Raw genomic sequence first — 14083 nt, forward strand, 5'->3', positions numbered from 1 at the left:
TTTTTATTATTATATTATAATTTTTTTTTAATGTTGATCCGTGCTTTAAGCACGGGATATAACTTAGTATACAGATATATAGTACTACAAAATAACTAGTTATGTTTAATTTCTTTATTCAAACTAATAATAACAATGAAAACTAGTTACGTGGGAATGTACAGTAGTAGTATGTGTTGACCAGAAACATGCAAATCAGTTGTTGACCGTGGATTCAGTTTAAGGAAGACCAAAACTGAAACTCGGCTGAGAGTGAGGCGTCACCAACCCTGACATTGAAAGAAATGTAATTAGTCGTATTTTTTTAATAATATGTAGTATAATATATACGTATAATAACTGTCACGCAATCTATTATATATCTGAAAATTTTCTTAGAGTTTCTAGAACTCAAGCCACGTGAAATTTTTCCTAACACAAAAAAAAAAAAGAAAAAATCGAATGTAAACAATTTAAATGTCCACATGAACTCACAATTCCTCTTGTTATTTTTCTTAAAAACGTTCCTGCTATACTAAAATTTCCATTACTTCGTTAAAGTGTTGACCAGGAAGAGAGTCTACACTTAAAAACGTTCCTGCTAATGTAAAATTTCCATTACACAGAAGATCAAAGAAAGATAAAAATTAAAGGCACCGCGTAAAAAAATATATAAGCCAATATAATTTTGTTGTTTTTAAGCCATGTTGTTATTATAATAATTTGATGACTTTTGTGAGTTTCATACACTCAAGCCACGCGAAAGCCGTCATAGTTTACAACTTGTGTGACTATATAAACAAGGCGACAAGGGATTGATGATGATTCACAAGCCAAAGAAAATATCCGATTGCGCTTCCTAAAATTTTCACAGTACTTATCCATCCAAAATGTCGAACTCGTTTTGGGGATTAGTCTCTCTCGTTTCCATCCTCCACTGTGTCGCTGCTCTCCGATGTCGTCCAGACCAAACCGAGACACTTAAACGTTTCAAAAACGAGTTTCAGTTCTCCAGCATCTGCAGCGACGACATCAACTTCTTCAGCGGTGTGGTTTGCGATAACACGACTGGTGCAATTACGTTTCTTGAACTCCCCGGTGGATGTTTACGTGGAACTCTGAGACCAAACAGTAGCCTATTCGAGTTAAGTCATCTCCGTCACCTAAACCTCTCTTTCAACAACTTCGATTCTTCTCCCTTGTCCTCTGCTTTTGGTCAACTCAAAAATCTTGAGGTTTTGCTTCTCTCCTCTAATGGCTTTGCCGGCCAAGTTCCTTCTTCGATACGTAACCTACCCAAATTATCCAAATTACAGCTTTCCCACAACAAGCTCACTGGTAGTTTAGATCCATTTGTACAGAATCTAACCAAGCTAGATCTTTCTTTTAATCAATTCTCTGGAACCATACCTTCTTCTCTCATCACCATGCCTTTCCTGTCTTTTCTTGATTTGAGCGACAATCATCTCACTGGCTCATTTGAAATCACTAATATTTCTTCGTCTAACCTCGAGATTTTACTACTTGGGAATAACCATTTTGATGCAGAGATCATAGATCCTATTTTAAAGTTGGTTAATCTCCAGTATCTCAGCCTCTCTTCCTTAAACATAAGCCATCCGGTTGACTTAACAATCTTCTCTTCTCTCCGATCTTTGTCATACCTTCATCTTTCCAGAACCAGTTTAACACCATGGAGTGTGAATTCAAACATCGGAGTTCCAAAGGATATGGAGATCTTGATCTTGTCCGGATGCAACATCAGTGAATTCCCCAGATTCTTGAAGTCCTTAAAGAAGTTATCGTTTTTAGATCTTTCCAACAACAGAATCAAAGGGGACATTCCTGATTGGTTATGGAGTCTTCCTCTTTTAGCCTCTCTGGATCTTCACAACAATTCATTCACCGGATTCAAAGGTTCGCTGGATCATGTTTTAGCCAATTCATCGGTACAAATATTAGATATTGCTTCAAACTCTTTCAAAGGTTCATTCCCTAATCCACCGGTCTCCATCATCAACTTGGCTGCTTGGAACAATAGTTTCACAGGAGAGATACCTCTCTCAGTCTGTAACCGAACCGCTCTCGATCTTCTTGATCTATCCTACAACAACTTCACCGGCTCAATCCCTCCATGTATGGGTAATTTTACCATAGTGAATCTCCGGAAAAACAAGTTGGAAGGAAACATTCCAGACGAATTCTATAGTGGTGCTTTGACACAGACATTTGATGTTGGATACAACAGGCTAACCGGAAAGCTTCCAAGATCACTCTTGAACTGCTCTCTCCTAAGGTTTCTAAGTGTGGATCACAACAGAATCAATGACTCGTTTCCCTTCTCGCTCAAGCCATTGCCAAATTTGAAAGTCCTTATTCTCCGTTCAAATAGATTTTGGGGTCCTATATCTCCACCTGATGAGCAAGGTCCTCTTGCATTTCCCAAGCTCCAAATACTTGAAATATCGCATAACAGATTTACCGGAACATTACCAATAAATTACTTTGCGAACTGGAGTGCAACATCCGCCAAGATGAATGATGAAAAGAGGCTATATATGGGATTTTATTCGTATGATCAGTTTGGCTATGAAGATACGTTGGATTTGCAATACAAAGGTCTATACATGGAGCAAGGAAAAGTTCTTACTTTCTACTCTGCCATTGATTTCTCTGATAACAAACTCGAAGGAGAGATTCCAGTATCTATTGGTCTTTTGAATACATTGATTGCCCTCAACTTATCAGACAACTCATTCAATGGACATATCCCTATGTCTTTCGCCAATGTGACTGAGCTCGAGTCATTAGACCTGTCAGTTAACAATCTTTCAGGGGAGATTCCACAAGAACTCGGGAGACTATCGTATTTGGCATACATAGATGTGTCTAATAATCAGCTCACTGGTAGAATACCACAAGGGACACAAATCATAGGTCAGCCTAAATCCTCATTTGAAGGGAATCGAGGGTTATGTGGTCTTCCTCTTGAAGAAAACTGTTTAAGGGAAGACACACCATCCACACATGAGCCCAAAGAAGAAGATGAAGAAGGAATATTGGAGTGGAGAGCAGCAGCAATAGGGTATGGGCCAGGAGTGTTGTTTGGACTGGCAATAGGACATGTTGTTGCATTGTACAAGCCTTGGTGTTTCATCAAGATTGATGGTCAGAACATTCTCAGAGGCATCAGACACCTTTAGGATTGATTTGTTTCTTTTTATTTACTTTTTTGTGTGTGTGTAATTTTGATCTGTGAATGTGTCTCCAGTTACTGAAAAACATGATTATGGCATGTCATGTGTAAAAATAAAATGTGGAAACATATGAAGCAAAATAAAATGTGGGATCTTATTTGTCAACGGGCGAAAAGCCGAAAACATGTGAGTTTTTTTGAATAATGGAAACTTTATTAACCCTTAGTGTTTAGGGTTTTCTACAAAATTGTAAGGATAAAAAATACGCATTAAACCGACTCCCGTATTAGGTTTGTTCAAATCAATTTAATCACATTATAATTAATTTCTTATAAGAATCGGAACCTGATGTTTTTTACTTTTGTTTTAATACCTTATCGTATGTTTTCCAATCTGAACAGTGAGTATCTGTCAATGTTTTGTTTTGGAGACACTAATCATGATTAGATTCAAAAAAACAAAGCATAGAAAATTTAACAAAAAAAGTGTAACCAAAAAGACAAAGCATAGAAAATTAAAAGGCAGAAAATTTAACGAGTTTAGATTCAAACGTGGAACCCTACATCACGCCGGGATGATGAAAAAGATCACGAAAATCCACTAATCTAGCTTGTTCCACACACTTATATTTTTTATACTATTTTCCATAACCTTTAGAATCTACCAGAGACTTTTGTTTTTTATTCAAGCCGTGATTTTCACATCTTTGTTGATTCTCTGATGGAGCCTTGACCGCAGCTATCTAACGAGCTTCACGAGAGTTGTTAGCAAACGTCTTGGTCACAGACCTTTTACGCACTTGATCTCTGATCCTCTGTCTCCAAAGGTGAAGAAGGGCTGATGCAACATGGCAAATTTTGCGGTCTTTATGCTTTGTAAGTCCCTCAAGCTTTTCCATCATCCTCCTTGGCTCAGTAGGTTTTGGAGTGATATTGATTTTCTTGAGTAACTCTAGTGCGTCAATGCAGCGAGAGGCCTCTAGTTTACCCGAGAGAATGCCCTTAGCGTTGGCCACATCAGCAGCTTTCTTTGCTGCTTCGAACAGCTTCACCATCTCATCCACTTTCTTGTTCTTCAGCTCCTTTTCTGTTGTAGTCTTCTTTGTCAATGAACCGGAACTTGGTACGTACACAATATCTTCACCTGGCTTCTTCGTCTGACCAACCTCCAAAGCGACACGTCTTCTCTTCATGTTAAGCTGCTTTAGATCATTCTTTGAATCTTTCTGAAAATATTTCTCGTACCAAGTCTTAGATTGATGATCCTCTTTCTTTTCCAACACGAAAACGTCGTTCCTTGTTTCTTTCTTAATCTTCTCTGTTTCACGAGTCAATGATCTCTGAACTTCTTTCTTATTCAACTCCGAAAGTGTTCTCGTTTTCTTAATCTCTACCGCTTCAAGAGTCTGAGAACTCTCGTCTTCTTTATTCTTCAACCCCGAAAAGGTGGTGGCTTCATGAGACGTAGATCTCCGTTCTTCCGTCTTCTTCAACTCCGAACACCTTGTGAGAACATGCTTCTTTCTCTCCAGACGAGCCTTGGTAAGAGTAGCTTGGAAAGAGTTGTCGCGTCCTTGGGTGTAGAATGTCTTCAACCACGAATGAAATAAAACTTGAGCTTCCTTACGGATCTTAGGGTTCCTATGACTTCTCAAAGCCTCCAGCTTAGCTATTGATTCAGAATGTTCTATATCCTTCACGGAAAGAGACAGAGACTTCAAGTGTTTCAACACATCGATGCATCTTTCGACTCCGCCTGGTTCCCGTGTATTGTACGTAGCCTTCATTGCAGCAGCAGTCAAGTCACATAAATCAGATCTCTCCTCGACAATACTTACTCTCATCCTTTCTCCGTTCTTGATCGTCATGAGTGGCTAGGGTTTCAGTGTAGGTTGAATCGAAATATGAAGAGATTATAAGGAATAGTGGAAATATATATATATCGATCAAACTAAGCATGACCAAATCAGGTTTTTTCTTAAAACAAATCTAATAAATCAGATAACATGATATCGTAACAAATCCAACCAAAAAAAGGAAACATGTAAGCAATTAGCAAAATCCTAATTAATTAACCATACCAGTTTTTTTTAACTATTTGTATTTTTTTCCCTAATACGCGAGTCGGGTACAAGGAATTAATTATTTTCTTACAAGATGTATTATTTTCCTACAAAATATGTGGCATTGCAATATCTTACACATATTAATTGAGACCGGCATTTAAATAAAAATAGAAACTTTTTTTGGACATACTCAAAGAAAATTATTTTATGTGTCGTACGTGTTTATATAGAACACACACACAAAAAAAAAAGTTATCAGTTTAATACTTTAATTAATACACTTTTGTATGAATAAAAAAATTACAAACTTGATATTCGATCTCTTTTATTTTTGTGTGCATGGTAAATATCTGCGTTTTGAGGCACAATCAAAATGATGAGGACACTAAAGGTAAAGGATTAAGTATGTTTAAAATAGTTGTATTTATAAAGCTAGACATATAACTACTACCATGGTAAAATGCTCTACAGTTTTTTACGTGTATCGATCAAAGTTCATATGGGGAGGAAATCATAGCTAGCTTTTCTCAAATATCCTCGAAACTAATGTTCAGCCAGCGACTTCAAAATCTTCTCGTAATTTTTTTCTTTGTATCTCTGGTTAGCTTTAAACACAACTCTCCGGAAGATTACTCAGGGTATGTATATATATGTATGTTCAGCAATTGTTGTTTTACTTCTTACATGAATACATAAACACTTGCGTTGACATTCGCCTAATAAGTAATAACCAACTAGGTAATAACCCGTGCTGTTGCATAGAATAAAATTTTTGTTTGAAATATTACATTTGTAAATATATTTATTTAGTATAACATTTATAATACAAACTTATACTGGTTTGTCTCTTACCAAAAAAAAAACTTATACTGGTTTGAATTCATCAAATTTATAAAAGTTTAAAATAGTTATCATTTCACAATAAATTTTAGATTGACATGATGGCGAATCTTGATAGAATGTGAACCAAATTAGTAATCGTTAGATTTTCTATCAAAATCTTGAATTATCAAATCAAATAAAAATTACAAAAACCTAAAATTTCATGAAACAGATAATTTAAATAAAATTGTTTACCCGATCAAACCCGTCTGCTAAGCCATCCCGCAACGGGTTTAAATATTTTGAACCGTAAAATATCTTTGCATTCATGCTTGAATTCATGAGATCCGTGTGGGTTATACATGCATTTCAATAAATCAGTTTTTCTAATATATAAAATATATTTAAAGCGTAAACTTAATTAATATTAATAAAGTTAAGTGATAAAGTTTTTAAGAATAAAACTTTTTTTTTGTTAAAAACAAAATGGCATATAGTTGTAAATAATATATCTAAATGAGGCTAAATAGTTAAATGTGTCTCGAGCTCTCTGACGACAGCATATCAGTTTTTTCAATAGAATGTTTTAATAGGGGATTGATAAAGTTAGGTGATAAAGATTTTAAAAATAACAAATTTTTTTTTTTTTTTGTCAAAAACACAATAGCATAAAGTTGTAAATAATAAATTTAAATAAATCTAAATAGTTAAATGTGTCAAAAGTTTTCTGGCAGCGATACATCTGTTTTTTCGTTTAATAATAACTCACCTAATTCACACAATATACACGCGGCGTTTATATATCTAATAATATACAGAGATGCTAATCAATCCTACCAAAAAAAATAAACGTTCATAGATGCTAAAAGAAAAAATTATATAGTTACGTTTTCTTTATTCAAAATGATGAAACTAGTTACGTGGGAAATTGGGAATATATTACATGTGTTGACCAGAAGCAAAAGTCAATTATTGACTGTGTAACACTTCAGTTTAACGAACTAGAGTCCAAAACTGGAACTCGGCTGATGCCCTCACACACCAACCATTACCATGGCATTGAAAGAAATGTTAAAGTCGTCTTTTCTAGACCTTATATGTATAGTATAATAGTATCATACGCAATCTATTTATATTTATCTGAAAAATTCTTAAGAGTTTCAAGAACTCAAGCCACGTGAATTTTCGTAACACACAAAAACAAAAAAAGTTGTATATAAAACGATTTATGTGTCCACGTGAACATGACTAGCTAAAGATTTCAATCTAGCTTATCCACAGAACTCACAAATCCTCCTCTTGTTATTTTTCTTAAAAAGGCTTCGGCTAGATTAATTCTTTCGTTAATTACTTCCCTAACAAATCTAGATTAAAGTTTTTGTAGAAACTAGAGGGGGCAAGATAAACTGAATGATTTGTCTTATTGATATTAGACGATTACAACATGTATATATACAAAGAGAGTAACTTGGGAACCAAGATAAGAGAACTTCCTAATCTCTATTATAGAATATTACAATATTATGTATATGGACATAAGTATATTTTCCTATATATTCCAATACTCCCCCTCAAGTTGGAGCATGAAGATCACAAATGCCCAACTTGAATGATAACCTTTCAAACGGAACACATCCCAACGCCTTAGTAAATATATCAGCAAGTTGATTATGTGTATTGTCATGCACCATGGTGAGCGTCCCATCTTGAACTGCATCACGGACTGCATGACAATCAGATGTTATATGTTTAGTTCGCTCATGAAACACCGGATTTGAGGAGATATGAATTGCAGCTTGACTATCACAAAACAAACGAACAGACTGAGATTGAGAACAACCCAAATCAGCAAACAACTTGTGGAGCCATAAGATTTCTTGCAAAGCATTTCGCATGGACCGGTACTCAGCCTCAGCGGAAGAGTGTGACACCCTGTCTTGCTTTTTAGTTTTCCACAAAACAGGGGATCCACCAAGAAACATAACAAAACCACTCAACGATCGTCGGGAAAATGGACATGAGTTGTAATCAGAATCACAATAGGCAGTAAGAGTCAAATCAGGGTCGGAACTCAAGAGAATACCTTGACCCGGAGTACCTTTCAGATACCGGACAACACGATATGCGGCTTCTAAATGATCAACCCGTGGCGTTTTCATAAACTGAGACAGAAGCTGAACAGCATAGGACAACTCAGGCCGAGTTGTAAGGAGATAAATGAGACGACCAACGAGCCGTCTATACACCTCGGGATTGGGTAGGAAATCACTTTTGCTTATCCCCAACTTATGATTCTCTTCAATCGGAATTGGCGAAGGCTGAGAACCAAGTAGACCAGTCTCGGAAACAATATCAAGAACATACTTTCTTTGAGAAAGATAAAAACCCTCACGATTACGAGCAATCTCAATACCAAGAAAATATTTTGCTTTACCCAAATCCTTCATGTGAAAACAACGACCCAAATATTCTTTAAAACGCTTAATCATATGAGAGTGATTTCCACAAATCAAAAGATCATCAACGTAGATAAGTACTCGAAGCTCAACATCACCTTCGGAGTATGTAAAAAGAGAATAATCTTCATATGACTGCACGAACCCAAACTTGACCAACGCAGAACAAAGCTTAGAAAACCAACAATGTGGAGCTTGTTTAAGCCCATAAATAGACTTGTGCAGACGACATACTTTATTCGGAGAAGAATGACGAAAACCCATTGGCAACTTCATATAAACTTCTTCCTCTAAATTCCCATCCAAGAATGCATTATGAACATCCATTTGATGAGCTTCCCAATTCTTGGCCGCAACAATACGTAATAAACTTCGAACCGTAGTCATCTTTACGAGAGGAGCAAATGTCTCGTTATAGTCTTCACCTTCAACCTGTCGATTCCCACAAGCAACTAACCGAGCTTTATAACGTTCCAACGAACCGTCAGCATGATACTTGAGCTTAAAAACCCACTTGTTATCGATTGCTTCTTTGCCTGGAAGTAAGTCGACCACACTCCATGTATGTGTTGCTTCCATAGCATCGATCTCGGTACCAACAGCTTTTGTCCACCGCGGATCTTGCATCGCTTGTTTAAACGAGGTTGGTTCAACACCGGCAACAACAGCCGCTAAAAACACTTGGTGAGAAGGAGAGAAATTATCATCACAAATATAATTCGTTAGGGGGTATGGAGTGTGTGTACCTGGAACCATTGATGAAGACACTGAGGTTGGAGTTGGGAGAAGCGTGATGGGTTTCTTCAATACGACGAACAGAATAAGACACATAGTCTTTCAATTTAACCGACGGAATTTTTTCACATTTGCCTCTGCCCAACTCTTCGGGAACAACAGGCTGATTGTGAGTACTATCAGTAACAACCGGTGTCAACACAGCAGGAGGAACAGTTTGAACAGCGGAAGTAGAGTTGTTAGGATCATCTAGCCCAACCAAATTAGTGTTCGAGTCTCGAGCAGGAGCTGCCGTATCGACCATCTCGTCATTGTTGAAACTCCCCCTGTCCTCAAATGTAGGGACCAAATTAACCACCCAATTATCATCAATATTGTCAATACGATGCAAACTAGTTGAATCCTCCGGATCACGATTCATCATCGCAAATGGGAACATATCTTCCTGAAAAATCACATCTCGAGAAACTAAGAACTCATTAGACTCGAGATCATATACTTTCCAACCTTTCTTGCCAAACGGATAACCAACAAAAACACACCGACGACTGCGTTCTCCAAATTTATCTTTATCCCGAGACCGACGATGAGAATAACACAAGGATCCAAAAACTTTAATATGATCATAGGACGGCTTGTTACCGTGAAGAAGTTCGTAGGGAGTCCGGTTTTGAAGTATCTTCGTTGGCGTCCTATTGATCAAATATGTGGCTGTTAAAACCGCCTCTCCCCAAAACGAAACAGGGAGACTTGCTTGGAACAATAAGGCACGAGCAACGTTTAAAATGTGACGGTGCTTCCTCTCAACACGTCCATTCTGTTGTGGAGTGTCAACACAAGATGTTTGATGAATAACGCCATTACTCTTAAAGAATGAAGCAAGACACATAAACTCTGTGCCATTATCACTGCAAACCATACGTACCGGCTTGTCAAATTGTCTAGTGGCATAGGCACAAAAATTTTCCAAAACTTGACGAACTTCGGACTTCTCAAGTAAGAGATGTGTCCACACCACTCTAGAGAAATCATCAACAATGGTCAAAAAATACACAGCTCCACAAGACGCAGAAACGCGATAGGGACCCCAAACATCAACATGAATTAACGAGAAACAATCCAATGATTTATTAGAACTCTCAAAAAAAACTTCTCTTGTTTGCTTAGCCCTAAAAAAAATGTCACAAGGACTAGGACTAGCTAAATTAAAAACACCAGTATTTTGCGGTAAATGAGAAAGAACTGAAACTGCCGGATGTCCTAGCCTACGGTGCCACAAACTTGCATCACACTTCACTCCAACCTTGTTGACTTGTATTCCAGCGACATCCTTAAAATAGTAAACCCCATCACGTTCAACCCCGGCTCCAATCAGAGTCTTCGAAAAACGGTCCTGTAACACACAAAGAGTATCAGTAAACAATGCCATTCCGCCAAGTTGTTTAAGCAGTTGTGAAACAGAAATAAGTGAACAATTGAGGTCAGGAACATATAGAACATTGTCCAAGACAATTCGATCTGAAACATGAAGTACACCCATACTCTTCGACACGGTTTTGCTTCCGTCCGCAAAGCCCACGGAACACAACGGAATTGACTTTATATCTACTAGCAACTTAAGATTTCCAGTCATGTGATGAGATGCTCCAGTATCAAGTATCAAATCCTCATGTATTCTACCAGAAAAAAGCTTACCAGAAAGTTTATCTGTGTTTTGACTTGTTCTCTCCAAAGCCATCTTACTTATAGCCTGCCATTGCTCAGATGTAAAAGCAGGATAAGTCGAGGCATGAGGACTTGTAGCATGAGAAACGGTGGCATATCCACGACCTCGACCAGACGCAACGAAGTTGGAACCACGACCAGCTCCCCCTGAAGGCGAACTTCTACCTCCACGAACAGACCCGCGTCCACCTTTGTTTCGATCCGACCACCATTCTGGGTAACCAACTATCTCCCAACAATAATCTTTCCCATGTCCGGACCGTCCACAGTGAGAGCAGAGCAAAGAGCGCTCTCTGTTTTTGTTGTTACCTTGGGAAAAATTCGAGGAGAGTCCCGATCGTGTAACAAAACTGGAAGCTTCAACTGCTTCATTAGTGACCGACGAAGGAACTGACTCCGGCTGTGTTTCTCGTCGAGCCACAAAACCGACTGCATCATATTGTTGTTCTTTCTTCTTTGCTGCAAGTCGCTGCTCCTCACGAATGGTTTTGGCATAAGCTTGTGTCAAATCTGGCAATGGATCAGCATCAATGATCTGACTGATGACATTACCAAATCGAGATTCATCAAGTCCCATAACGAATTGGTGAACCTTTTCATCTTCTCTGTCTTTTGCGATTTTAGCAGCAGCTCCACACGTGCACACTGGTAGATGACGATACCTCTGCAGTTCGTCCCATAGGTTCACAAGTCGACCATAGTAGTCCATGACGGACTGTCCTCCTTGTTTACACGAACTTAGCTGAGACACCAGCTGATGAATACGAACCTTGTTTCCCACAGAGAAACGGTTCTTCAAATTCTCCCACAACTCTGCTGCATCATCAATAAACGAAACTGTCGATCTTACACGAGGAGTGATTGACGTTCGTAACCACCCCACAACCATTGAATTAACACTTGTCCAAGAGTCCATCTCGGATCCTTCCTCTTTTGGTTTATGAATCGTACCATCAATAAACCCAATCTTCCGTTTGGCCCGAAGTGCATTGAACATCTCGGTTGCCCACTCGGAATAATTTTCTCTATTCAACATCACCGAAGAGATCATAGATCCCAGATTGACAGAAGAAAACAAGGTGTAGGGCGTGACTGCGGTAGAGTCAGAGGCCTTAACCGCAACAACAACTTTTTCTTCACTCATGACAACAAACGGCCAACAAAGAAAACAGAAACAAACGGAGATGAACCCGAAACAGAGAAACTGAGAAACAAAGGAACAGGGAAACTTAGAAAGAAGGAAACTAGAAACCAAGTTCTTGGCTCTGCTACCATGTAGAAACTAGAGGGGGCAAGATAAACTGAATGATTTGTCTTATTGATCTTAGACGATTACAACATGTATATATACAAAGAGAGTAACTTGGGAACCAAGATAAGAGAACTTCCTAATCTCTATTAGAGAATATTACAATATTATGTATATGGACATAAGTATATTTTCCTATATATTCCAATAGTTTTCCAAATTTCTGAATCTGAGTCCTCCTTCCTTTTTAGATAAACTCATTCTTTTCTAAGAAAACCAGTGCATCGACTGTTGTCCATTCTTTTTATCCCAACAAAACTTCTCTAGAACATTATTTATTTCCTCATACATCCCTTTTGGAAGCTTAAAGCAGTTCATGGTGTAAACCGGAAGAGCCATGACCACTGTTTTAAGAAAGATTTATTTCCTGCTTCTGACAAGTATTTTGTAAACCAACCTTGTGTTTGACTTTGTCAACTACACATGAAAATATCTCTTTCTTCTTTCTCCTTATATGTTCTGGGAGACCCAAATGCTTTCCACAACCACCATTATTATGGATAATCAGAATCCTTCTTAACCTTGTCTTAACCCGAGAACAAAAGTGATTGCTCTGCTTGTCCTGAAACTCTATCATAATTTTGTAGAATCTTCATTATTGTAGTACAAGATTTGGGGTGGGCATGGCAGAAAAACAATGCATCATCAGCAAATAATAAATGATTCAGTGATGGTCCGGTGTTACTAATCTTCGTACCCTTTAATTTGTTTTCCTCATCTGCTTTCCTTAACAAATGGCTTTAACACCTCTGCACAGAGAATAAAAATATATAGTGATAAGGGATGATCTTGTCTTATACCTCTCTCTCTGGTAGAATCATCCTTTTGTTTATATGTAAGTAAGGTTTGTTATTAAACGTCAGAATTATTAAGATTTGTTTATATGTAAATGTAGCATATATCAAGTGTGGATGCTTCAAGTTTGAATCAATGATTTTGACTAGGACCTAATTGTTCCTAACTGTACTACAATATATGAACTGTTTTAGCTACGAATTTTTCCTAAATAAAACAACTTCATTGTTTGCGCCACCTATTAGTTTGTTTCTAGAAGCAAAATCTATGATAGGTCAAAATGGTGCTAAACTATAGCTGAGCCCATGATCCAAACTGATCACATGACCAACAAAATATTTTCCATAGGTCATGTGATCGGTTTGGATCTTAAAACTTTTGAAATTTTGATTTTTTTTTGGTTTCTACAGAATGTGATGGAATTGGACTACAATATAAATTTGGTTCGGTTTGTGAAAACAATTTGGTCAAGCGTGGGTGGTTCATCAAGAATGATGGTCAGAATATGCTCAGAGGCATCAGACACCTTTAGGATTGTTTTATTTCTTTGTATTTATTTTTTTGTGTGTAATTTTATCTTTGAAGTTTTGTCAAATTACTCAAAAACATGATTATGGCACCTTATGTGTTACTATAAAAGTCTGTTCTGGTAACAGAGGAGCTAAAACTACTGTATTAGTTACTTCCAGATCAAACAACGTACTCATGTTATTATAGAAACATAAGAAACAAAACAAACTGTGAAATCTTATTTATTGACAGTCGAAGCATTCGTTACATGTGATTTTTTTTTGAATAATGGAAACTTAACCCTTAGTGTTTAGGATTTTTACAAAATTGTAAGGATAACAAAAAGGCATTAATTAAACCGACTCTCGTAGTCGTATTAGGTTTGTTCAAATCACTTTAATCACATTAAAATCAATCTTATAAGAATAGGAACCTGATGTTTTTTACTTTTTTTTAATACCTTCTCGTATGTTTTCCAATCTGAACTGTG

The 14083-nt window shown here is 37.3% G+C and overlaps 3 protein-coding genes across 3 annotated transcripts in view; 1 reads left to right on the forward strand and 2 right to left on the reverse strand.

Annotated features, from left to right (window-relative positions):
- On the forward strand, positions 870–3182 carry LOC104786315 (receptor like protein 30-like). The gene has a single exon (XM_019245251.1). The coding sequence runs from the start codon at positions 870–872 to the stop codon at positions 3180–3182; it is 2313 nt and encodes a 770-aa protein (XP_019100796.1).
- On the reverse strand, positions 3919–5043 carry LOC104789065. The gene has a single exon (XM_010514815.1). The coding sequence runs from the start codon at positions 5041–5043 to the stop codon at positions 3919–3921; it is 1125 nt and encodes a 374-aa protein (XP_010513117.1).
- The window catches only part of LOC109132830, a 3049-nt gene continuing 1968 nt past the window's right edge, over positions 13003–14083 (reverse strand). The window contains exon 2 of the mRNA XM_019245253.1: positions 13003–13037. Coding sequence (XP_019100798.1) covers positions 13003–13037 — 35 coding nt within the window. The remainder of the gene's footprint in view (positions 13038–14083) is intronic.

Source organism: Camelina sativa, chromosome 5 (assembly GCF_000633955.1).
Source record: "Camelina sativa cultivar DH55 chromosome 5, Cs, whole genome shotgun sequence".
Lineage (NCBI taxonomy): Eukaryota > Viridiplantae > Streptophyta > Magnoliopsida > Brassicales > Brassicaceae > Camelina > Camelina sativa.